Source organism: Lepidochelys olivacea, assembly GCF_965140295.1.
Source record: "Lepidochelys olivacea isolate rLepOli2 genome assembly, chromosome: 9".
Classification (NCBI taxonomy): Eukaryota; Metazoa; Chordata; order Testudines; family Cheloniidae; genus Lepidochelys; species Lepidochelys olivacea.
The window spans coordinates 82,813,122-82,837,485 of record NC_140419.1 but is presented as its reverse complement, the minus strand read 5'-3'; the positions used below and the strand labels follow the sequence as shown (position 1 = coordinate 82,837,485).

At 39.6% G+C, this 24,364-nt stretch overlaps 1 protein-coding gene across 2 annotated transcripts in view; it reads left to right on the top strand.

Annotated features, from left to right (window-relative positions):
- ABCB7 (ATP binding cassette subfamily B member 7) overlaps positions 1 to 24,364 on the top strand; it is a 68,144-nt gene that overhangs the window by 14,567 nt on the left and 29,213 nt on the right. The window contains exons 2-4 of one of the 2 annotated variants that reach the window (XM_084640286.1): positions 9,315 to 9,392; positions 12,220 to 12,306; positions 17,582 to 17,701. In XM_084640286.1, the coding sequence (XP_084496412.1) occupies positions 9,315 to 9,392; positions 12,220 to 12,306; positions 17,582 to 17,701 (285 nt within the window). Of the gene's footprint in view, positions 1 to 9,314; positions 9,393 to 10,710; positions 10,848 to 12,219; positions 12,307 to 17,581; positions 17,702 to 24,364 lie in introns of those variants that run through there. The other variant, XM_084640287.1, reaches the window with a different exon arrangement.

Here is a 24,364-nt window from a genome sequence, read left to right as displayed (position 1 = left end):
AGTGTGTTTTTTTAACTTGCTTTCTATAGCTCTTGGTTTCTAATAAGCAGTCACAACAAAGATTCATGACTGAAGGTGCTATTTCAATTAAATTTATTTGTTTGTTTTTGTCACTTGTTCTAAGACCTCATCTAGACTACAAAGTTTACTGGTAAAACTTGTCTTCTGTTGGCACAGCTTTGCATGTGTCCACACCCAATTTTAAGACCTACTGACAAAACTGACCTGCTGATGAAGCTAATTGCCCATGTCAGGTTGCTCAAAATCAGTCTTTCTTCTCTCCCTCGCTTCCCCACCCCCATGCCATTTCCCCCATGGCCTTTTAAATTTATATAAAACACAACATGCAGCAGTAACAAGAATATTTGGCTCTCTGAGATCCAGCCTATTCATAAAACATCTCCACTGATCCTTTAATCTGCCAAACGCATGCTCCACTGTGATCTTGCATATACTTAGCAACAAGGAAAGATTTAATTATCACCTATCTAGGTGCCAGGTGTATTATTTCATGAGTCAGGGAAGCAAAAGCTGGGCTAGCATCTAAGAAACACAGTTTGCATTTTAGCCCCACCAATGTGAATATGTTAGTGTGTGCTTGCATCTTTTCAAAAAGACCTGTATTCCTAAAGATGCAAGTATCATGCACCTTCCCTGACCACCCAGCATTAGAGTCATTGAAACATGACTGGTGACCCACCCACACTTGCATAACCATGGGAAAAATATTCCTTTCTCTTTATGTACTGAGGCAAGGTTTTTGTGGTAGGGCAGAATTGCCTGCATGTTGCCCAGGATCAGTCCTGTGCAGCAGGACACACTTAATGAACTTGGATTATCACTTGAGGATGGTTTAATGGACTGTGAAGTGATTTTGATGGTCTCAGGCCATTTCTCAATAGACACGTTTCACCAAAGAAACCAAATGGTGGCTGTTGAAGTTGTGGTGGAAATCTGTGAGGGAGTTAGGTCATCTGTCCAGAGAATGAAAGTGTCATCAGTGTATAACATAGGTTTTGTGGTGCATTTTCCCAGAAATTCTTCCTTGAGGTGTCCCATAAAGAGGTTGGCATATTGAGGAATCATCCCAGTACCGGTGACTGGTCCCGTTGTTTGGACAAACTGTGTTGTTGTTGTTGTGGGTGAGAATGAAATGGATTAGTTTGGCAACATCTTTGAGGTGCATATCTGAAAGGGACATATATGGTGGGAAGGAATGTATTCTGCGGGAAATTGTTAATATTGTGGAGTTTCTGGAGGAAGTCGGTTGTGTCCTGGAGGAAACTGGCCCTTTGCGTGGTTAGTGGTTTGAGATGGTTTGTGAGTCTTGATATTCCTCAGTAATGTGTGTTAACTCCTTATGCTTAACAACCTATTCCACCTGTTGTTTAGCTGTGAAACTCTGGTTACATTTTCTAGACCTGAAGAAAAGCTCTGTGAAGCTCAAAAGCTTGTCTCTTTCACCAACAAAAATTGGTCCAATAAAAGATATTACCTCACCCACCTTGTCTCTCTTAAATATACAGCATTACAGTGTAAGCCTTCTCTAAAAACTACAAATGAAACAAAGAGACATGCAGCTACATTTTTCAGAACTGGTCTCAGATTTTCGGTGTCCAGCTTGAGAAGTCTCTTTCAGAGGTCCCAACAAGCTGCAGCTCTCGTTTAAGTCAATATGAACAGCAAAATAAGGAAAATTTGTCATCTTTCTGTTGTAATGTAAACTGCTTAGCTGAAGATATTTTGGTAAAATGCATATAGCATTCATTTTTAAAAGGTTATTTTTGATGGCCCATTCTACAATGGTGAACCAACTTTTGCCATTTTAAAGAATCAGTCAATTTAAAAACAATCTCATGAGTTTCCTAATATAGAAACCCATGTATTTTTAAGCCATTAGTGGGTTCTGGTGTTCTTTCCCAACATCTGCGTACATCTTTTTGGAAGAGCCTTTCCAAAAGGGGTCACACTGATAAATACACAGGGGAGGTAGCTAGTTAATTCTTGTAATTATTGCTAAATAATACAGTTTAATCAAATGAGGAAGTGAAGTTATTCTCACACAAAATGACTAATTTTAACCAATGTTCTCTTCAGCTTTATTTTTCTGCATACAGAGTGACTGCCTAACTAAGCTTAATATACTGAAAAGCCCAGTTTGATCAGTTGACCGCTCCCCATTCCCGTACTTTCTCTTTCCACATTCATTGTCATGCACTGTCTTCCATTTCCACTCTCTTCATTCCCTCTAATCTAAATTCAATCCAACTATTATCATTCACTCTTCTTTTCTCAGTGCCTTTGACCTTGAACAAATGCTTCTTGGTAATCTTGGTTGTTCTTTGCAGTCATTGCTCTGATGTGTTAAGATATTTATAACATTTAACAGTCATGACACTGTAGGAATAGATAGGTTTAGTATTGATTGTACTTGAAAACTATGTTTCATCATTGAAACTGTATAGAATTGTAACCAAAAATGGCACTAAAAGTATATTAATATTTTAAAGTCAAATACTCAGAAGTTAGGAAATGCCAGCATTAAGGTTGCCTGTGCAATCTGTGAAGTAAAAAACAAGCAGAAATATTCAGAAAGAAAGGGCCACCTTTGTACATCATACAGGACCATAAAAAGGCACAAAAACATTTTTTCTTTGTGAAATACTTCTGTTGATAGAAAAGCATGTTAGACTGAAAGCACTGGAGACTGAATTCTGCTATCCAGGGAGCAGGTACAGCTCGGAAAGCAGCAATACAAACTTATGTCCCACGTCCGTAGGCTGCCTCACCATTGTCTGTTCCTGACTGCTGGGCGGTCTGCCCATGCTAGTTTAATCTTTGGCCTCCATGCTAATACTGGATTTTTCAGAGAGAAGCATGAGAGGAAGGATTGGGACTAAAGAGAACTAGGATTCCCAGCTCCCTCACATATTTTTCTGTATGACCGAAGACAAATCCTATGTGTTTCCATTCCTTTATCTGTACATTGGGATCCTTCCCTAATTGCAGAGGTGTTGTGTGGCTTATTTAACTAATGTTTAATTGAAAGGTGCTATGTAAGTTTTAAGTATTATCATTATAAGAGGGCAGTTTTTCGTTATAATGATACACTGCCGTCTTATAATGATACACTGCTGTCGTATAAGAGGGCAGTTTTTCCCAATCTACAGAGAGTGAGCAGAAGAGCAGGGCTGGGAGGCAAAAGAAAGCGGTTTCAGAGTAGCAGCCGTGTTAGTCTGTATTCGCAAAAAGAAAAGGAGTACTTGTGGCACCTTAGAGACTAACCAGTTTATTTGAGCATAAGCTTTCGTGAGCTACAGCTCACTTCATCGGATGCATGCAGTGGAAAATACAGTGGGGAGATTTATATACACAAAGAACATGAAACAATGGGTGTTATCATACACACTGTAAGGAGAGTGATCACTTAAGATGAGCTAATACCAGTAGAAGAGCGGCGGCGGGGGGGGGGGGGGAGAAAACCTTCGTAGTGATAATCAAGGTGGGCCATTTCCAGCAGTTGACAAGAAGGACCCTAGAGCCACCTCTTTTGCCCCTGCATGTATGTTCCTGCAGCTGTAGATAAAGCAACAGGTGGCTTGTTTAAAACAAACAAAAATGTTTTCTTCCTGCTTCTTTGGCAGCCTCTAATACATCTGGCCATGGGTCATTTTACACATAGGGGCTGCCTCTTCAACAGTCCAAACTGAAGGAAGGTTGGATCTGTCCTGGGACAGGACAGCAGGCCTCACATTAGTTATTTCAACAAAAATAGATTAGAAACTCCTGTATTAAGGAAATGTAATCTAGGCGAGCTGCAATAAAAGCTTATAAATAAAAACTTCTTTAAATATACTTCACAATCGAGTTTGTAAAATTTGTGTAATAGAAAGAAAATCATTAGTTTAAAAACTATTGTAAAGAAAATAGAATAATTTAAACCAGTAAGTCTAAAGTAGTCTAAGTAAAACTTTTATTTTCCAATATCTCATTCAAAGTTTATAATCTTGCTTGGATTATAAATGTTTTGGAATAGGAACGAGATTTATTTGTCCATAAAGTACCATGCACATTTACTGCGCTGTATACACAATCTAGCTCTTTCTCAGTATGGTGGCTGTGAATTCTTTTTTCCCCCATAGGTTATTATAGCTCCACAACCCTCTACTCCCATGAACACACACTGAGCAAAAATATTGTGGATTTAATATTTAGTGTTCATATGCTTGATCACTCCAAATGTTAATTTACATGCTTCTTGCAGACCTAAACAGGACTTTATAGCATTGCTTTTGAGAGGTTCCAGTCTTAAGTATTTGAGAGAACCCACAGTGGGCAATTTTCAGAGTAGCAGCCGTGTTAGTCTGTATCCGCAAAAAGAACAGGAGTACTAGTGGCACCTTAGAGACTAACCAATTGATTTGAGCATAAGCTTTCATGGGCTACAGCTCACTTCATCAGACGGAGCCAAACACCTACAAGATCTCTATCAAGCATTCTTAAAACTTCAATACCCACCTGCTGAAGTGAAAAAACAGATTGACAAAGCCAGAAGAATACCCAGAAGTCACCTATTACAGGACAGGCCTAACAAAGAAAATAACAGAACGCTACTAGCTGTCACCTTCAGCCCCCAACTAAATCCTCTGCAGCGTATCATCAAAGATCTACAACCTATCCTGAAAAATGATCCCTCACTCTCACAGATCTTGGGAGACAGATCAGTCCTCGCTTACAGACAGCCCCCCTGAAGCAAATACTCTCCAGCAACCACACGCCACGCAACAAAAACAGTAACCCAGGAACCTATCCTTGCAACAAAGCCCGATGCCAACTCTGTCCACATATTTATTCAAGTGACACCATCATAGGACCTAATCACATTAGCCACACCATCAGGAGCTTGTTCACCTGCACATCTACCAATGTGACATATGCCATCATGTGCCAGCAATGCTCCTCTGCCATGTACATTGGCCGTCTCTACGCAAAAGAATAAATGGACACAAATCTGACATCAGGAATCATAACCTTCAAAAACCAGTAGGAGAACACTTCAGCCTCTCTGGCCACTCAGTAACAGACTTAAAGGTGGCAATTTTGCAACAGAAAAGCTTCAAAAACAGACTCCAACGAGAAACTGCTGAGCTTGAATTAATATGCAAACTAGATACCATTAACTTGGGTTTGAATAGAGACTGTGCGTGGCTGGGTCATTACACATATTGAATCTGTTTCCCCATGTTAAGTATCCTCACACCTTCTTGTCAACTGTGTAAATGGGCCTTCTTGATTATCACTACAAAACTTTTTTTTTCCTGCTGATAATAGCTTATCTTAATTAATTAGCCTCTTACAGTTGGTATGGCTACTTCCACCTTTTCATGTTCTCTGCATGTATATATCTATATCTTCTTACTATATGTTCCATTCTGTGCATCTGATGAAGTGGGCTGTAGCCCACAAAAACTTATGCTCTAATAAATTTGTTAGTCTCTAAGGTGCCACGCGTACTCCTGTTCTTTTTACAGTGGGCAATTGTTCCTCAGCCCCAAGGGTAGCTTGGAGCCTCCTGCCATGTGACTGGGGCTAGGAGTCGGTTCCTGTGGCCAGTGCCTGCCACTGCGCACCCAGAGCCCAGGACTGGAGCCAGGACCTAGTGCCTGCTGCCATGAAGCTGGAACCAGGGTCCAGAGGCTGAAGCCTCACAGCTGGAGGCCAGGGTGCGTGGCCAGAGGCATGGGGGGTGTCAATACCTGCTGCCCTGCGGTCAGAGCCCCAGGCCGCATGGCCAGGTTCCTGAAGTCCTGCTGCTGGAGCCTGCCACCCAAACCCCTCCCCCCCCAAGGTGGGTCAAGAACTCACTTTGCTCCTGCAGCATTGTGCCCCACCTCTTTCCAGAGGCAGTGGCAGGGTGGTGCATCCAGGAGCAACAAGGAGGGAGGGGAAGGGGCCAGTGCTTTGCTCACCCCCTCTCTCCCCCCCCGCCCATCACCAGGAGAGTGTCATGGACGCACGAAAAGCCCCTGGTGGCCACCTTTGAGAAACATTGGTTTAATCCAAACAAGAGGGTAGTGTTAACAGATTTGGGGAAGCAGTCATGAGTGCTGTCCTAATTTAATCACTGCACCTGAATTAGGGAGTTCAGCTGCCATTTGTAGCATAAGTATGCAAATGAGGGGTGGTGTTAAATCCTGGTCTGCTGCTGGATACCCAGGTAGTGGCTGTTTCCACAAATGATTTTTTTTTTTTTTTTAATGTAGGCATCTGTACTCTTATTCCAGCTTCTGCCACAGTTAGATTAGATTGCTGTAATGCTCTCTACATGTGGCTATGCACAGAGACCACTTGGAAACTGAAGCTAGTGCAGAATGCCATCCATGACCTGTTTGAGGCAGAGAGCATACCACATCAGTGCAATAGGGTCTGCTCTTTCTTCTGTGGACCACCTGGTGGAATTCAAGATGTTGGAATCAATTTATAAAGCCCTAAATGGTTTGACACCTCGTTACCATTGAAATTGCTTCTGTTCCCATGCCATGCTTCCTCAGTTGGTCTGTGGAAGTGCTTGAGTTCTTGTCGATATAAACAGAAGGGAGCTACTTGGAGGGAGTTCTCTGTGAAGGATGGCTGTCTCTGTAAAGAGTTTATTATGAAGCTAAAGGATTATCAAATGTCTGCCAAGATTTGAGGGTTTTTCTCCTGCAGCTGTAGCAGTAACACATTTCAGTTGCACAGCAAAAACACATCTACGGTGATAAGGTCCATCTTCGTTGGCAAGACCAAACAGTTGCTTAATCATATGAGGACATTACAGTGTTGCAACTGAGATCGGACCTTCCAAAGGCTTTGTTTTCAGTGGGATCAGAATTATGCTATCTATGACCATGATTAAACAAAGTTGTTGGTAACAAATTTCTAGTGCTGTTACCATGACCACCATGGACAGGATTTTTTTTTGTTTGGTTTTTTGGATCAGAGCATGGATTTCAAACACAGTTGTATAGGCAACCAAAAGTTTGAGTATTTGACATGATTTGGCTTGTTATATGCTTATTTAAAGAGACTGTGTCAACTTGCAATCTTGTTAGTTTAAAACGAGAGTTAAAACTAGTTACAGATACTATTACTGCCTTGAGGGCTACTGCTGCTCCCCTCCCCGCCAACTTCTGTGATCTTACTTCCTATTTGAAACATAAAATGAAAAATGTGATGTGAATGTTGATGTTAGTGGCAGTTGCGAGGGAGGGGCTCAGCACTTCTGAAAATGAGACCACTTATTTAGGAGTTTAACTTTAGGCACTCATTTTTGAGAATGTTGACCTGTATGACTGGGTGCTTAGGATTTCCAGTACCACATTAGACCACTGGCACATCAGATTTGTTAGCTTGTCTCTGCAAATGATGTGCACACAACTGTGTACTGCTTTATAAAGGTTGGCTGGAGGGTGTGGTGGATACTGCAGGGAACTCCTTGAAAAATTGACTGTTAAGACTGAAAGCTGTTCTGGGCAGGAATGTAGGCTTCTAAGTCACTGAAGCACTTTTGCAAAGCTTACCCTAAGTCATTTTACCTTAAGTTCTATAGAAAGTCATTAGGACTTGCATGTTTTTGAAAATTTTACCCTTTTACCCTTTATCTTACTTATTATTATTTTATATGGAGAGTGCCTTGCCCACCCATCATGCTAAGCAATAGTTGGAAAATTGTTTGCAAAAACTGTTATGCTTAAAGACCGGCATGTCTTCGTCATTTGGTCAAGACTCTGATGGTAGAAATATGGATGTCATGCCGACACCTTTCATAAGCACTACAGCGTAAATCTGAGACAAACTCCCTGGTATCAACGTTCCAGTAAACCTTTAGGATGCAAACAGGATCTTCTCATAGAGATTTAAAGAAAACCGTGTTTTACTTTTCTCTGCTGAGGTGTGGTGCTGGAATGGATGACATTGGCTTATATGAATTGGCTAACTAGAAAGCCATTTGCTACATTAAGTGCCATAAGTGCGTGATGCATCTTTAAAAGTAATAGAATGTTTAATCCCCAAAATACTTCATCCCATTCTATATGCAGGATATAATACAATAAGATGTGTTAAAATGGGCAAGTATTATATGGTGAAGAAGTTAATTTCACTTGGTTGTATTTCATCAGCAATTTGTAATGTACTGTGTGACTTAGGACAAGTGCAAAAAGAAGGTTTAAGGCGATGTGTAGAAAATATATACAAGGCCATGCTGCTATTTGTTAAGGTTAAAAAATGTTTTTCTTAAGAGTTCATTTTCTTGACGTTTGTTCTTTGCCTTGAGCCAATGAGCCAATGCCCTTTTGCTATTCTGCGGTAAGTACAGCATTGATTTATATTGTGCACGCCGTGCAGCTACTATCGCAACAGGTTTGTGGTGGAAGACTAGCCACGTGCTTTAGGAGTATCAGGACTGATTTCAGAAACAACCATTGGGGGTAGAAAACGTGCTTCCTGGCTGAAATATACCAGTTACGTTATGGAAGCACGCTGGGTGCCCCCTGTCTGCTGTTGCTTGAGAGGACACATAGCTCACCATCCTTATTGAAAGGAAGAGTGTAATGAAAACGGCCATCCAGGTTTAAGGCTGTTAGTTACCGTTTCAGTAGCATCCAAAGGGTTGTAGGAACTTCAGAAGGGTAGACAGACAAGATCTGTGTCCTACAGTATTTAGAATACAGTGTTCCAGTTTCTGTAACAGCATCTGCTAGTAACCTATGTTATGTCCATGCAGAGTCCTGTATTTATGAATATGGTGTTTTTTTATATCCTTTCTGAAAAAACTTGCAACCCAGTCAAGTTCAGATTCATAGCAGTGGCAGCAGTTCCCAGGCAGAGTTGTAGCCTTTTGGTCGAATGTACAAGCGTAGTATTTGAGGTAAGAGGGAATGAAAACGGGGAGGGCAACAAGGATAAGAATAAAACAGAACAAAAGGGGATATTTGAAAAGAATGCAAAGGCCCTCTGAGGACAAAACAGAATGAGAAGAGAAGAAGGACTTAAGGGCTTTCAAGGAACAAAGGATAGGAAGCCTAGCAAGAGCGTGGGTGGAGATGGGGGGAAAGGTTTGTTGTTTTGCATTTTTAATAGTTGGAAGCAATTTATTTTGCACCTGCTCCCCACCAGTTGTTGGCGTCTTATTTTTTCTTTGATCACTTGTCAACCACTCCCTTTGTTTAGTTCCCATATTATGCATGTTTACACCAACTAGGTGAAATATTCTCTGAACATGAAGTATACACTGTTAATTACTCAATCCTCTTTTTTCTTCTTCTTTCCTGCAGATTCCACAGAGATTCAGACAAGCTACATGGCAGAGTTTGGGGAGTGGTTATTCAAGACAATTATTAGATGCTGCAAAGGTAGGATTAAGCAGTCTTAACTCCTTCTACTCTCTCGGGGGGAAAAATTCTATCCCTTGAAGCATCTTCCAATTTATGCTGCGTATTTTACATCCTTTATATAATTTTCCCTTTTTATGATTTCTAAATACTACTAGATAATTGGCAAGTTATGGGAGTGACAGAGATGGAATTGTGAGTCAGGGACTCCTGAATTCTAATATATTAGATGATGCTACCTCCCATATACATTATATATGAGATTTCATAATATTGCCTGGTAGCGTCCTCTAATATTTAGGTTGCCTAACTTTTTCCATTGTAAAAGATTCTTGCTTCTATCTATCTAATCTATCTATTTAGAAGCTCTTCCTCTCTTGTTTTCAGCAGGCCTTCAAAGTTAAGGAGAAATCACTTGGTTAGCAAAGTGACTTGTTTGTCCTATGGAATTCCATTCAGTTTAGCTGAATTATTAACTGTTAAATCAACATTTCCTGTTTCCCACTTATATTCATCAGGAAAATTTTGGTAGTATGTTAAAATAACTGAACACGATTTAAAAAAAAAAAAAAAAAACAGGTTCACACTATCACTGCAGCACAGAACACACTATACTAGCAATGTCTGGAAGCAGCAAGGGACTGGACCAGGCTGGGCTGCCTCAACCTGCACTCCTCAGACCTGGCATGTGGCCCCTGCTTCCTATCCCCCTTTTTGGGAGCATCATATGGGCCATGTAACTGAAGTGGTAGAACAGAGGTTCTCAAAATGGGGGTCGGGTTAGGTTATTACAGGGGGGCGAGGGGAAGTCGCGAGCTGTCAGCCTCCACCCCAAACACCACTTTGCCTCCAGAATTTATAATGTGTTAAGTGTTTTTGATTTATAAGGGGTGTCGCACTCAGAGGCTTGTTATGTGAAAGGGGTCACCAGTACAAAAGTTTGAGAACCGCTGTGGTAGAAGTCTGTGCTGCCATGCTGCAGTCTCAGGATTCTTGATGATGCATGATGGGGAGATTATTACAGTGGTATGTAACATTGTTTTTATCTTTTTTTAAACATCTAGGAAATGTATTAAAAGACCATTATTTAGGTTGCAAATCCACTCACTCATAGGTTAGGAAATACCACTTGGAGTTGCCCATGCAATCATAATTATGCCCCCTTGTACATATGGATTACAATATAGTTTTTAATTACATGATCATATACTGTTTTTTTTCCCCACAGGAACCCTGCTCATTCAGTGCAGAGATTGGACACACAAAGGGACAGAATTAAGATTTCATGGACAACTTTAAATTTAGCATTTAGTCGCTTTCAAGTGCTTGATAAGATTGCAAAATTAACTGTGTTTTACTGTAGATTTTTTTTTTTTTAATAAGCAAGGTCTATTAGAGTAGAATTCAGGAGTTACTGATCTCCAGTTCCGTCTCTCTTCTTCCCTCCCTCCTCCCTCCCTCCCTGGCCTTATGCAGGTAATTGAACCTCTCTACTCAGTTTTCCTGTCTTCAAAGTGGGGATAGTAGTAATATCCTACCTCAAAGAAGTGGTGTAGATTAATGCTTTGCACAGTACTTGGAAGCATTTGTAAAGCTCTAAGTGTCATTATTATGATACTTGCCAAATTGATCATAGCATTCTAGTCTAATGCAGTGGTTTTAAGCACTTTATTGAAAGTGCAGTTGTGCTTGAACAGCGACTTTGTAAAAATGCATTTTCTTACCCATCAAGGGAAAGTATGTATAGCTAAAAAATAAATGAGATGATATTTGGATGACTTAATCGGACACAAGTAAATTGAAATTCATGTATTTAATTTATGATGTAATTAAACATTGAGACTTATAACCTGTTTATAATTAAGGCTATGATTTAATCACGGGTATTTTTAGTAAAAGTCATGGACAGGTAATAGGCAATAAACAAAAATGCACGGCCCGTGACCTGTCCATGACATACTAAAAATACCTGTTTAAATGTGGAGGGCACTTGATGTGTGGGGGGCTGATGCTCGAGGGTGTGGGGGGCGGTACCTGGGGCCAGCAGCTCCAGCTGCCAGGGGCCACAGACCGTGGCCACTTCAGCTGGGTGGGGTGGAGACCGCTGTCCGGACCATGGCCACTAGGAGCTGCAGGCAGCTGTGCCTGCAAACAGTCAGTGTAAACAAACTGTCTCGTGGCGCGCCAGCAGATTACCCTGACAGGCTGCATGCAGGCCGCAAGTTGCCCACCACTGGGTTAAAGAGTCTACTTAGTTTGGTCTACGCCTGCCTTTTATTAATTTAGCTTATCTTGAATCAGTTGCTTACTGAACTAAATTGATATTTCAGTGTACGCCTGACTTACAAATGTGTCCACATAGGTTTTTGCATTGGTTTAGTTAAACCTTCCTTTTTTAAAGTAGACCTTAGTTAAACCTGGCAAGCTTTATATGTATACAAGATCTTGGCAAGGTCGACAGGAAATAAAAGCATTAAAAACATACCTTTGTCTCTAAGATCAGCAGGTAGCATGCTCCATGTGCACAGGAAGCAGGTCTGTTGAAAAAGAAGGTGCCATTTTTACATAGTCATTTTTCAGAGTAGATGTGTACTTGAAGGATTTAGAGATCTTTCTGTAACTCTTAGAGACAGTTTCTGCTCTAAGGTATTTTGACACATAACTGTTACTCCGCAAAGTACTGTTCTTGAGGCATAACCTCCATTCCTCTGGGTGATGGCCCTGAGCTACTAGATCTTCAGCGCTATTCTGATTGTCACTTTAATTCAGAATTTAAGTTTTGTTCATTGGTTTTTTAAGTCCATGATTCTTGTAGTCTCTGTAAATGGATATTTATTTTTTTACACAGAATCTCCAGAGGAGGCCACTGATAGATAAGAGAACATGTTGGCATGGTCATGCAGGTGGAGGACTCCACACTGATCCAAAGCAAGGGGTAAAAGCTTGATTAGACAATATTACTCAAACTCTGTTCAAGATGTTGTATCAATCATGTTCAGCGTTTTCAAACATTTAACAATGGAAAACAGCAAATGTTTCACACAGATGGCTGCTTAGTTTAGTTTTTAGACTGTTGTCTAATAAATACAGTTAGTTTTGAACCTTGGATTAGTAGATTTTAAATTACCCAACACTGGTAATAATTTTATCTGTTTATTTTCCCACAAATTCTCTGGCTTTCTATAAATAAATAGTCACCAAAGTGTCACAGATGTTGACTTGAAATTAGCTTCCGGTATTTTAGACTTTTCATGACAGATACGTTCCATTATACTTTAATATGTTCTCTTATTCCTGCTTGTCAGTGGCATTTCTCGGACTTGACATTTGGTGTAGAAGGAATTTGCTTGTCAGTACAAGTCAGTGCATCACTCACTCTGCCTGCACTCACTGCAGCAATAGAAAATAAAAAAACTTGTTAGTTGAAAAGTCATTATCCCTTTAATTAAATGTTTCACAGGCAACCTTAATTCTGACACTTTCTAATTTTTCCCATTGCAACTTGAATATTCATTTAACATTGGTTCTTTGTGTATAATTTCTGTTTATTTCAGTTTGCTTTTTGAGTCAGATTGCTTCTTCCTCTATGCTGCCAGGGTACAGAGGGGATGAGAGTAGTCATTGACAGAAGAGACAGCTCCCTGCTCTTAGTTCCAGAGCCTGGCCCCACCCCATCCTGGAGCAGCCATTATAGGGAAAGTCTGTCTTCACTCCTTTAGCCCTGGGCTAGAGCAGCCTCAGTTACTGTGAGAGCATGGCTCATGCCCAGTCTGATCAGCACGAGAGGTTGTGAGAGGCTCAGGAATACTTAGCCAGGATGGACTCCTAAGAAATTGTAACTGTTAAAGTCTAAGAAGTCTCTACAGAGCATGTGCAAACTGTGATTTGATTTTATTTTATTTTTAGAGATTTATAGCTTCACCAAATTTGGGCAGATTTTTCCAGGGACAAGCAAAAGGCACATCACACAGGCATTCCAGCCACCAGTTCCAACTCCAAAGCATGGGGATACTAGAGTTGTTTTTAAAAAAAAAAAAAAAAAGGTACTTTTAACATGGCCAAAACAATATATTTTTCCCAAGCTTCATTCTTAGAAACTGCTGAAGAGCTTTGACTGAAATTTACCCCAAAATTCAGCTAGAGGCAGACACCAGTATGTATAATTTCAGCCCAAATGGTTAACGTTCAGTAAAATTGAAGGAACTGAAAACAGAGTCTCATAATGGGAAGTGTCAGGCAACCTGAACAGGTGGCACTATCAGCCCCTTCCTATAATAATAAGCATGTTGACATATCTGGTGTATATGTTTTCCCTTTGCTGGGCATCCTATGAGATTATGTACCAAAACATGTTATGCTATTAGCACTCCTTAATGGCCTAGTGATTGAAGTCTACACTATCAAGGAGACATAGCAGAGACTGGAAGACCATGGGAGACAATAGCAAGTTCTCCTCCCAAAAAGATGGCATGGGCAATACTCAAAGAAAGCCCTTTGGCATCAATGATATACACAATCCCTTTTTTCCTTTACAGGTCACCTTTAACAGACTTAATTTTTAAAAAAATATTCCTAACCTTGTGACTTGTATATCTTCTGCATTCAGATTCATGTTTCTATACATATATAATTATATCTACGTTCATTTTATGTTGAACTTTGGTGTAATGCATATTCGGTGCATCCTTTGATAATTTTTGTTTTCTTGATCCTTTGCAAGGCCACTGCAAATCACTTGCTGCCTTCTCACTCTATTCTGAATAGACTGTTTTGGTTTTGTAACCATTCAAAGCCCTCAAGGAGCCAAATTGAATTCCTTGTTTGCAGCCTTTATATTTCCTTCTCATTTTTTCTCTCTAATAGCTTTCCTGTACAAAGTCTGACTAGCCGATAGCAACATATAATTAGAACCACTCCAGTCACTCTAGTAGGTTTCCTATTAACATGGCACCAGTTTGTTCCTTCCAACCCATTAATGGTGCTAAAAAAAAAAAATAATCTTTTCAGATTGAAATACAAGACTGTTTATGCATATCCTTCGCTACAAAGCGTAGGATTCATGCATGTGCTGCTGCAAATATCTCCTCTCTTCTGTGTAGCAAGGGATAAGCAGAAATATGTTGTTTTGCATCCTCCACTGATTCATGAATTGTCAATATATCCACTTGTTAAAGGCTGTGTAGAGGGTACTTATATTGCTCAGGTACTGTATGTACTGTCAGCAGTTGTCAATGTATCTTACTAACTTTTCTATTCTGATTGCCATTGAAGCTGAGACTCAAAACATAAAGAGAGCTGGGTTTTTCTGTTAAATTATAGGCTTAAGTTTGATATTGGTTTCTCCAGGTTGCTTCAGCAGTCGTTTCTCTTAACAAAAAAACCCCCTACCTTTTCCCTCTGATTCAAACTTGGCTTTCACAGTGAATTTTAAATCTTATGTATGTCTTTCCCATGCAATTGATGTAAGGGGGAATACGTAAGGTATGCTGCAGTGTGGGAAATACAGAATTATATTGTAAAATCCATCTATTTTCATGGCTGTTCTGTTTAATAAAAATTCATCCAGAAAAGGGCAAATAAACTTTTCCCAACAAATGTAGCCTGAAATGGAAAGATTAACCCACACAGAGGTGATAGGTAATTTAGTTTACTTGCTAGGCTGGCTTCACTTCAGCTTTAGATAACCTTTCTGTCTTTCAAGATTAACCCTGGGTGTCCAGCACTGACAGAGGATGAGTTGTTGGTTGTCAGTGTAGTACTGTATGTTACATTAGAGTCTGAACTGAGGCACACATTTTTATATGATTTTTGTTCAGCAGGTAGACGTCTTTGGAATTCAAGAAAAAAGGTTTCTGCTTTATCCACTAAACTATCTCACTATAAAAACGTCTTGGCTATATTCAGAAAGATGTGTGCTGTCATCTGAATGTTGGATTTGTCCTCTGCTTAAAAAGGAGCTTCAGGGTCGGAGGGGGAGGATATAAAATAAAAGATCAGCAAAAACTTTACAGTACTGTTTAAACTAAACTGTAGTCATGTATAGCTAAATGACCTCATAATGCATGATTACCCAACTGCAGAGACCACTCTTAAATGAAGTGGTGACGTTTTACACACAATTAACCCAACTAGAACAGTTTTGGGATTTTGTTTGGTTGGTTTTTTGCTCTTAGCCATAACTTTAATGTGTACCGATTGAAAGAATCCCAGTGTACACTGTAGAATATCCTAAAAGAAAATAAACACTTTTTTAGGTAGGCAGAGCAAGAGTCCTTGTCACTATTCTGTAAAGAGGGATAAGTGACATGAAGCTTGTTAAATGATTAAATACTTGAAACATTTCAGTTTATGGTAATGCACCTAAATTACATTTGCTTACCATTATTTTAGTTTAAAATATGAATGTTTAAAAATTTTGAACACCTAGCACAAATACTTAATTTCAGATGCATTTGAGTTCCTGTATGCTCAGAAACTGAATCTTAGAAACTTGCATTTATTTTTTTGTATCTAATGATGCACTTAACTTACATGTTTTCTGTAATCCATGCAGACCTTTCTCTTGCCTTGATCCCTTTTGTCTCACTACACTCCTGATTTTGTTTTCTCTTTCATGCTGTTCCTGGGTACTGGGAACCGTCTCCCAGGAAATATGTGCCAAGCCCCACACTGCATTCAAAAGTCTTGAAAAAGCCACTTGTTCCATGAAGCATTAGAGCAATGATTAACCATCACTCTTCTCTGTATTGTACCTGTTCGTGTAGTTACGCTTTAAGCTCTTTGGAGCATGTGCGAATTCAGCACAGTTCACTTATTGTACCAGTCCCTTATAAGTTTCTGGTGCTATATAAATTAGCCCCTAGACTATGGGAAATACTTAATACTTCACGTGCTGTCACACCCTCGGACGCTTTATGTTAAAACGTTTGTAGTTTTTTTCCATTATCAAATAAAAGTAAAACCATTCATACAAATAAAATGATAGGGAATATACAGTTACACACTGGACATTTCTGTCACTAAGTGCAAGTATTGCATTCACTTACATTTATCAGAATTTTTATATAACAATTACATAAGACAATATTCACAAAAATAGGAACATATGAATTGCCATATTCTGTCAGAAACATTGTTTGCCTAACCCATTATCCTCTGACAGTGACCAGTACCGATACTTCAGAGGCAGTTAAAATACCTTCCCCTTCTCCCCAGTAAACATGTGGTATAGTCTACCCCTCATGTAGGTTTTATCCTAAACCGTAATAGATTGTTTTAAACCCTAAAATGAGAGTTTAGATCCCTTCCAAAGCTTTAACTTTAGCATTAACTGAACTCTGATTATTCTTATCTGTATATGAGTCCAGTCCCTCTTTGAATCTTGCAAAAGTCTTGCCCTCAACAACAAATGTGTCACTGAGTTCCATGGTCTGTTCAGACATTGAGTGAAAAAGGGTTTCCTTTTGTCAGTTTTGAATTTGCCACCTTTCAGTTTCATTGACTAGCCCCTTATGTTCTTATAGTACAGAAGCTTCTGACAAGGAGAGCTACAAAAACAATGGCAAACCAATAAGATGCATTTTAACTCCAGTGACATACTTCTGCCCCATCATTTGCTGAGGCAACAACTCTTGTTTCCTATGAAAAAGTCTAAATGTTTTCCTAAATGGCATTACATTTTTATGTCATTCTACAGTTTCTAACTCTCATATATTTGAGTATAGAAATCATTTTCCTCCTGTATCATATGGACAATATTTTTAGGTTAAAACACAATTCTGTCATGCCTTTAATAATGCTGTTTTTTAGCACTGGTATTTAAATGCATACTCTACAAGTGGAGGATTCATGACTGGAAGAGAATACTTTTTGGGGTTAAAATTGGGGTGTTTTAGGTGAAATAACTGGTTTGTGAACCTATAGATTGTACTTCTTTTTCTCAGTACTGTGTCTGCCATCTTGTTTTTATAGTTTTTGTAGATTTTATTACCTTCAGGACAACTTTTAAAAGAAAAATACTTGATTTCCTAATGTCTTGAAACTCCTGAATAGTTTTTTCAGGTAATTTTGAATAAAACTCACCTTGGTTAGTGAATGTAACTTTTATTCTGGGTTTATATTTTGCTTCTTTCATTCTGTTTATTAAATAGTGTATTTTGAAACGTATTTCTGTATCTCTTCTATTATGATGTATGTGTTTTTCTCAATAGTTGAAAGAAATAGATGCTGGGAAGATTATCAGGGCAATGATATCTTATGTATGGCCCAAAGACAGACCAGACCTACGAGCCAGAGTTGCCATCTCTCTAGGATTTTTGGCAGGTGCAAAGGTAAGAAATGTTACTTCTCTGAATTGTGATGGCTGTTGCTGTAGCTCACTGCAGTCAGGAAGCATTAATGTTGCTGTTACTTTTGCGAGTAGACCTGCAGTTTAGTATTAGTCATACAACACATAGGTGTACATCGCATACAGCACAGGTATACTGTTTCTGTTTGTTGAGGTGCTTATAATATACAGATAAAAAAACTCTGCGCACAAGGGCTGGCCTGGGCGTGAGGTTGGGAGGAACTAGTTGAGATCAAACACGTGATTTGGATTGATCAGGTTAGTTGATTCCACAATTTTCTCACCGCTTAATCTGTTAAATTATAATAGAATGTTTGTAAGTGCGGGAAGGGGTGATGAGAAAAGAATCACACATAGTGAAAGGGGTGAAGGAGTGTGGGGAGACAGAGGATGAAGAGAAAGGCAGGGAAGTTGAGGCAGCAAGGAAGAGAACCAAGGTGTGATACGTGATTGGTGGGTTGAAACAGATTGGTGGCGTTGGGAGAATACAAGCCTTTGAGGGGCAGGGAGCTGGCATAGCACTTGATGGTCACAAAATGTAGGATTGAATATGGCAATTGAGTAATTTTGAACTGGCTTCATAAAGAACATGGAATTTTCCCTTAATCCTTGCAAGTTTGGCCCTGGGCTAATGACATGGAAATGCAGATAGTAGGAGGATTGCAATTCTTCAGCCATATGGCTGAAAGCTACAAAGAAAAGCTTTTGGGCAATGATTGCATGGTGCAGTATCTGGCAGGTGGGACTTTTTATTCACCGCCACTAGAAAGTTGTTGGCTTAGCTCAGCCATGCAGTAGAAAGAAGTGGTGGCATCCTAGTGTCCTGAGGCAGCTCCTCCTAAACTGGTAGGAAGGACACTTGCAGACCCAGTTCTTCCCTGTTGTCTTGCTGTGGGGTTCGGTGGCGCATAAGACTTTGCTGTAGCCCCCAGAAGGTTGATACTGTTGATTTTGCTTCACTTTGTATTAGACTATGTGTATTGCCATATTCTTGCTGATCATAGTATTGTCCCTCATAAAAATTAGTTTAAAAGTAAAAGAAAAAACATTTAGGCCTATTACAAGGCAAAGGTAGTGATTTCACCTTTATTTTACTTCTGTTTTTGAGAGAGTCATTTGAGTGCTAGACCATAGTAAATTTGTGTTTACCCACTTCTAGGCTTTTTGAGACTTTGAAGTATCCTCACAATAAATATCCACCAGATTGGTGGAGGGTACAGTCCTAAATTGGCAGTAGTTTTGTAGGAATAAGGCAGAGGAACACATGCTAATTCTCTCCATATATAGATTCTCTTGCCATAGAAAAAGATAAACCTCCTGTGACTGCTAAGTGTTGGGAAGCAAATTCTAATCTTTTCAGTGAAACTAGTGGCTCTAACTAGCTACCTACTGTCTGTGGACAATTATTTACCATACATAAGGCTAAAATTAGGCTGCAGCTGGGATAAGCTAAATTCTAGCAAATGGAAATAAATAAAGAAAAGGTTTTGCTGTGCAGAAAGTCTCTGTTTCAGGGCTAGTCTACAAGGAAAATTGACCGGAATAATCTATTCTGCAACAGCTGATCTAGAATAAGAGTATCCATGCGGGGAGTTATTCCAATCAATTTCCCCATCAAGACAAGCTCTTACTAAGAAATTGAGCTTCAGTACTAAAACTGGCTAAATTAAGTATTGTCTTATCAGCATTCAGCAACATGAAAGAAGGGTGGAAGAAACAAACTTGAGGCATAGAGGTGCTAAAAGGAGAGTACTTGGAAGAGAAATCTGTTTGTTTATTTGAGCTGGAGTGAAGAGGCAATATCTTGGCCTGCAGCTCTTCGTCTTACCAGTGATCTCGATTACTTTTTCTCTCAAATGGCAGCATGATGTTTTCTACAATAGATGTTCTGTTTTCCAGTTGTTGTGCAGGAAGTTACTGATAACACAGCTGACTGTGCGCAGAGTATGGCATACATGTATAGCTGAGACACCTCCACCCCTTTTTTGGATGCCAGTGCATAACATGCAACAGTATTGAAACTGTGCTTTGAACTTTGGTAAACTGTGTTCACAATCCGCTCAAAATACAGATCCTCGTAGCAGATGGCATGATATGCTGCAGGTGGAACAAGAGAGTAGGCCACATAGTGGTACTTACCTGGCATACATGTTCTCTGTTTTTGTTTAGGGAGTTATTCTGAATCCCCCTCCCCATCCCTTACATATCTGGCGTGACGGCTCTCCCTATGTCTGAGGAATGCTGGCTGTGACTCCTTTTACAACCTGTTAATAATAGTGCTTCAAGTGCAAGCTGGAGGTGGGCTGCTTGAAGGTAATCTGAAGTATTTCCAGCTCCAAGGGCAGTACATCTCATAGACTTTAAGCTTAGAAGGGATCATCTAGTCTGACCTCCTGCACATAGTACAGTGTGACACTCCTAAGGGCTTGTCTGCACTGCAACGTTGTCGACAAAACTTTTGTCTTTCATGGGTACTTAAAAAAGCCCCACCCCCATGAAAGACAAAAGTTTTGTTGATACAAGTGGCAGTGTGAACGCGGCTTTGTCGGCAGGAGCGCTCTCCTACCACCTAACATCACTCACGGGGCTGGAAGTATTTTGTCAGCAAAAGTGCCAACAAAATAACGGGAGAGAGAGTTCACACACGGTAAAAGCTGCATAGTGTAGACAAGCCCTAAGTCTGATCCCCTATATGGCAGCGTGGTATACCGCTTCTAGAAGGGGCTTTTCTGCTTGAGGTGTTCCAGATAGTTTCTTGTATGCAATGAGATGAATTGATGCCCAGGATGCCCTGCCATCAGTAGTTGAGTATTATGCACCCTTCTTGTTAAGTTCATGCATGCATCTATTTATGCCCGTATTGCATAAACAGCAATATGCACAGTTTACAAAAGTGCCCAGTATTTACCTCAGCTCAACTAAGAGATCCTAATAAGTTGGGATTCTTTTTCCTTAATCATTCCATAAATATTGTCTTACTCGCAATCTGAGATCAAATAAAACAGCAAGTGGCAATGACAAGCAACTACCTTCTCCCAGAATGAGTGGCTTCTGAGTAGAAAGAAAAATCTCAAATTAACAAATGCTTCCAAGGCTATTCTTTCATTGTGGTACCAACGGGTCAAAATACTATCCTGTTCTCATTCTCAGTCACAGAAGTCTCATAGCAGGTTTTTTTAGTATGGAGTCACCAGTTGAGATTTGTTTTTTTTTTTCTTATTTCATGCAGACTCTTGCAATACTTTTTGGTCACCCGTGGAGCTAGTTATCTAGTTTCACTGGTTCCCAGTGCAGGTTGTCTTATGAGAACAGAATATTTATTGTGGGTGGACCATCTTAAGACTCCATGGACAATTTCTCTCTTTCTTAGTACTCATCCTAGTTGCCATATTCTGTCTCTACCAAAACTAGCTCCTGCATAGACTCTCACTGTGATGTCTCAGGTAGTACTGGCTTTCTTAGCTTCTGCCTTTCCCCCCAGCACTGTTAAATCCCTCCACCTTTTCCTCCAAAAAAATAAATCAATTTGTATTAATCTGTAACCTCCCTGAACCTTATATAGGGGGGAAAAAAAACATTTGTGCAACCTCTGCATTAGACTGTCTTGGAGCCCTTTGTCCTGTTTGTTCATGTGATCGCTTACTTGTACTTTATAATCTATTTGATCAGAGATTAACGTGCATATTGTTACAAAACTCTATTAGCGTAAGAACTCTGATGTATCTGATTCCCATTATGTTAAGTGCAGACCTGGTTCACTTTGTCCACTATAAACTTGTTTGCTTCCAGAGAACGTGTATCTTTAGAATGGGTATTTTGTAAAGGCCAGTTGTTTGAAGTGGGAAGGCAGGGAGAGTTGTGGGTTTTCCCAATTTTGTTCCTTTTGAAATGTTCAAGTTCAGTGCAACTCAGCCACAAAACTAAGTAGACAAGGTTGCATTGTGGCTACTGAAGAGCCTACAGTTATAGCCTATCTCTGTCCCTATTTCAGGACTGGATTGCTTGTCACTGGAAAAATGATCTTGTTTTTGGTTCTTTTCTCTCTCCACATTTCTTGATTTTAAAGGCTTATATTATATGCTACTATAAAAATAATTATTTGTTCAGTTCTTCATGATTGGAGGACTAAAAGGGGCTGACAGGCAAAGATCTGCTCTGAAGCTAATAAGGCCTTTTTTCAGAAGTGTTGTTATGTAGTCCTTTGATATGTTTTAAATTCTGAATCTTTAAAACATCTAAACTCAGAGTGTCAGGTGCAACAGGGAGTGGGGAGAGTTTCCCTAATAAATAAATTTTAGATACACTGGATAACTTGTGCAAGGTTTTATGTGGTCCGGCATTAATTCCTACACATTCCATCTCCCAGTTCTGTCTTCTGTTGCTTTGTGTGTTTATTTTGGCTCCTTCACTTTCCCTTTCCTCCTCCTCCTTCCCTCTCCATCTCAGATGCATTAAGTATCCTTAGGAGCCGGATTAAACTCATGGATTTCACAAGAATCCTGTCACCTCTGTCAAATCTGCAATTTTTTGGCCTCTTGCTCATGGACTCAATATGCATTATTCATGAGCTGGAGAAATCTTTCATACTATCTGTATTTCTACTGACTGTTAATTTTCTATGTTTGGGGGAAAATGGTTTGGCTAAAAGGGCAAGGAACAGGTGTTGCATGCTGATGGAACTTACAATGCATGTTACTTATATCTACCTCATAAATCAGGTTTGTATATGGTCCCCATTATGGTAGTATCTGAGCACCTGCTTTTGTTACCTGGAGTCAGATGGTCTCATTAATCTCTTTCTTCAGAGAGCGTTTGTTTTTTGAGAAGTCTGAAGTGAGATATATTTCAACATTAATTCCCTGTCCCCTGCTGTGGAAAGGGGAAGTTTCAAAGCCCTCAGCTTCAAGTAGCCCATAATTTCTCCTCCTCCTCCCCTGTTTCTAAATCTATCTTGCAGCACTGTATAACAGCAACCGTTCCTCTACAAGGGTTGGTGCTGTTTCTGCTCCTTGTGACCACCAGCGGAGTTGTCACTGAAGTGGAGAAGTGGGGGAAAGGAGGGTCTTCAAGCTGGTCGAGAGATAGGGGATCAAAGCTCACTCATCTGCACATAGCGCTTTGTGCTGCCACTTGACCACTACACTGACTGTGTTTTAAATTTCCTGGGTACCAGACTTGACTGGTCCCTATCTGGCGTGGTGTATCCTATGCTCTGCTTTTTATATACAAATAGTACAGACCCCTTTGGTATTGCAGACAACTCTAAAGCTAATTTATAACTAGATCGAAGTTTCAAGTTAGACACAATGTTCAAACAGTTATTTAGGTTACATAGACTTATATGTGAAAGAAGAGTTAACCTTGGACCGTTTTTATCACGTTACTTGATCTCAGTTGTTCTCCCATCATCATCATCTATTAAGAAAAGAACAATGGAATGCACAAGACACAAATGTGACTGTTTCTGCCCTAAAGAGCTTACAATCTAAGATCAAAAGAGAAGACAGGATGCACTGGGGACTGGATAGGAGGAAGTAATTTGGATTTGTTTATGTTAGTGCCGCAAAACCTCAAACTTCTGTTTTGTATGCTTTTCTGTTCTGTAGATGGTGCTGTGTTGCCTTTAAAGTAATACAATCTTATTTTAAAAACATTTAAACCTTATTTATAATTTTGTAGTTGAGTATTAACTGCTACCCTGAAACTTGTGCTTAATTGTACAATTCTTACAGGCTCAATTAAGCAGCAGTATAAAAAGGGGTGACTTTATTGAAGCCATACCTGCTTACATCATCAGTGAATTTAGACCACAACTTTTATTTCAAAATTTGTGTGGTAAAAATATACAGATTTCTATGACTGCTTGGGTTGAATCCTTTAATAAGAATTATTCTCACTAGTTTTACCATTGTGTGAAAGCTTGAAGTGTGTACATTTTGCATTATAAAAATAAAATTAACAACCAATCTCTTTAAAAAGAGATGTTTCTAAAGAGTATACTATTTGAAAGTTATTCAAGAAAAGAATTCTGTAGGAAGACTCTTCAGTTTTTTTCCTGAGGGATTGATCCCATAGGGGGCATTGGCACTTGTAGCAATGCAAAAGTTCAGAGAACATATAAAGATTAACTCATCTGTTTATCTGGTATAGATGGCTTCTTTGGTACAGAATATCCAGATTCACTTAGAGCTTTTGAATTCTGTGCCAGCAAATCTAGGCTACTAAAGAAGTAGATAAGTTTGTCTAGAATGTTAGAGATGGAAATTTAGTTCCCGCTATGTGAACATGATCTCATGTTGGCTTACCACACTGAGAAAAGACCTGTTTTAATGACCAACACTCTTTTCTTTCTTTCTCTCTCTCTCTCTCTCTCCCCAGTGAGATTAACAAATGTCTTGATCTAAAACAAAACAAAAAAACCCAAATAAGGTGATGTGAATATAGACTAAGTTGATTATGAATGAGATGCAATACCATGCTGCCTTATTCTTCAAGTTTCACCCTCAGGGAGTCAGAACAATGGTAACCTGAGGCACACCTTTACATTTTATTAAAACAATCTTTTGGGTTGAATCACTGTACATTAGTGTGAAAGAATGCAAAATTGTATACTAATCTGTTGACAGGTGCAAGTTGAGAACTGCAG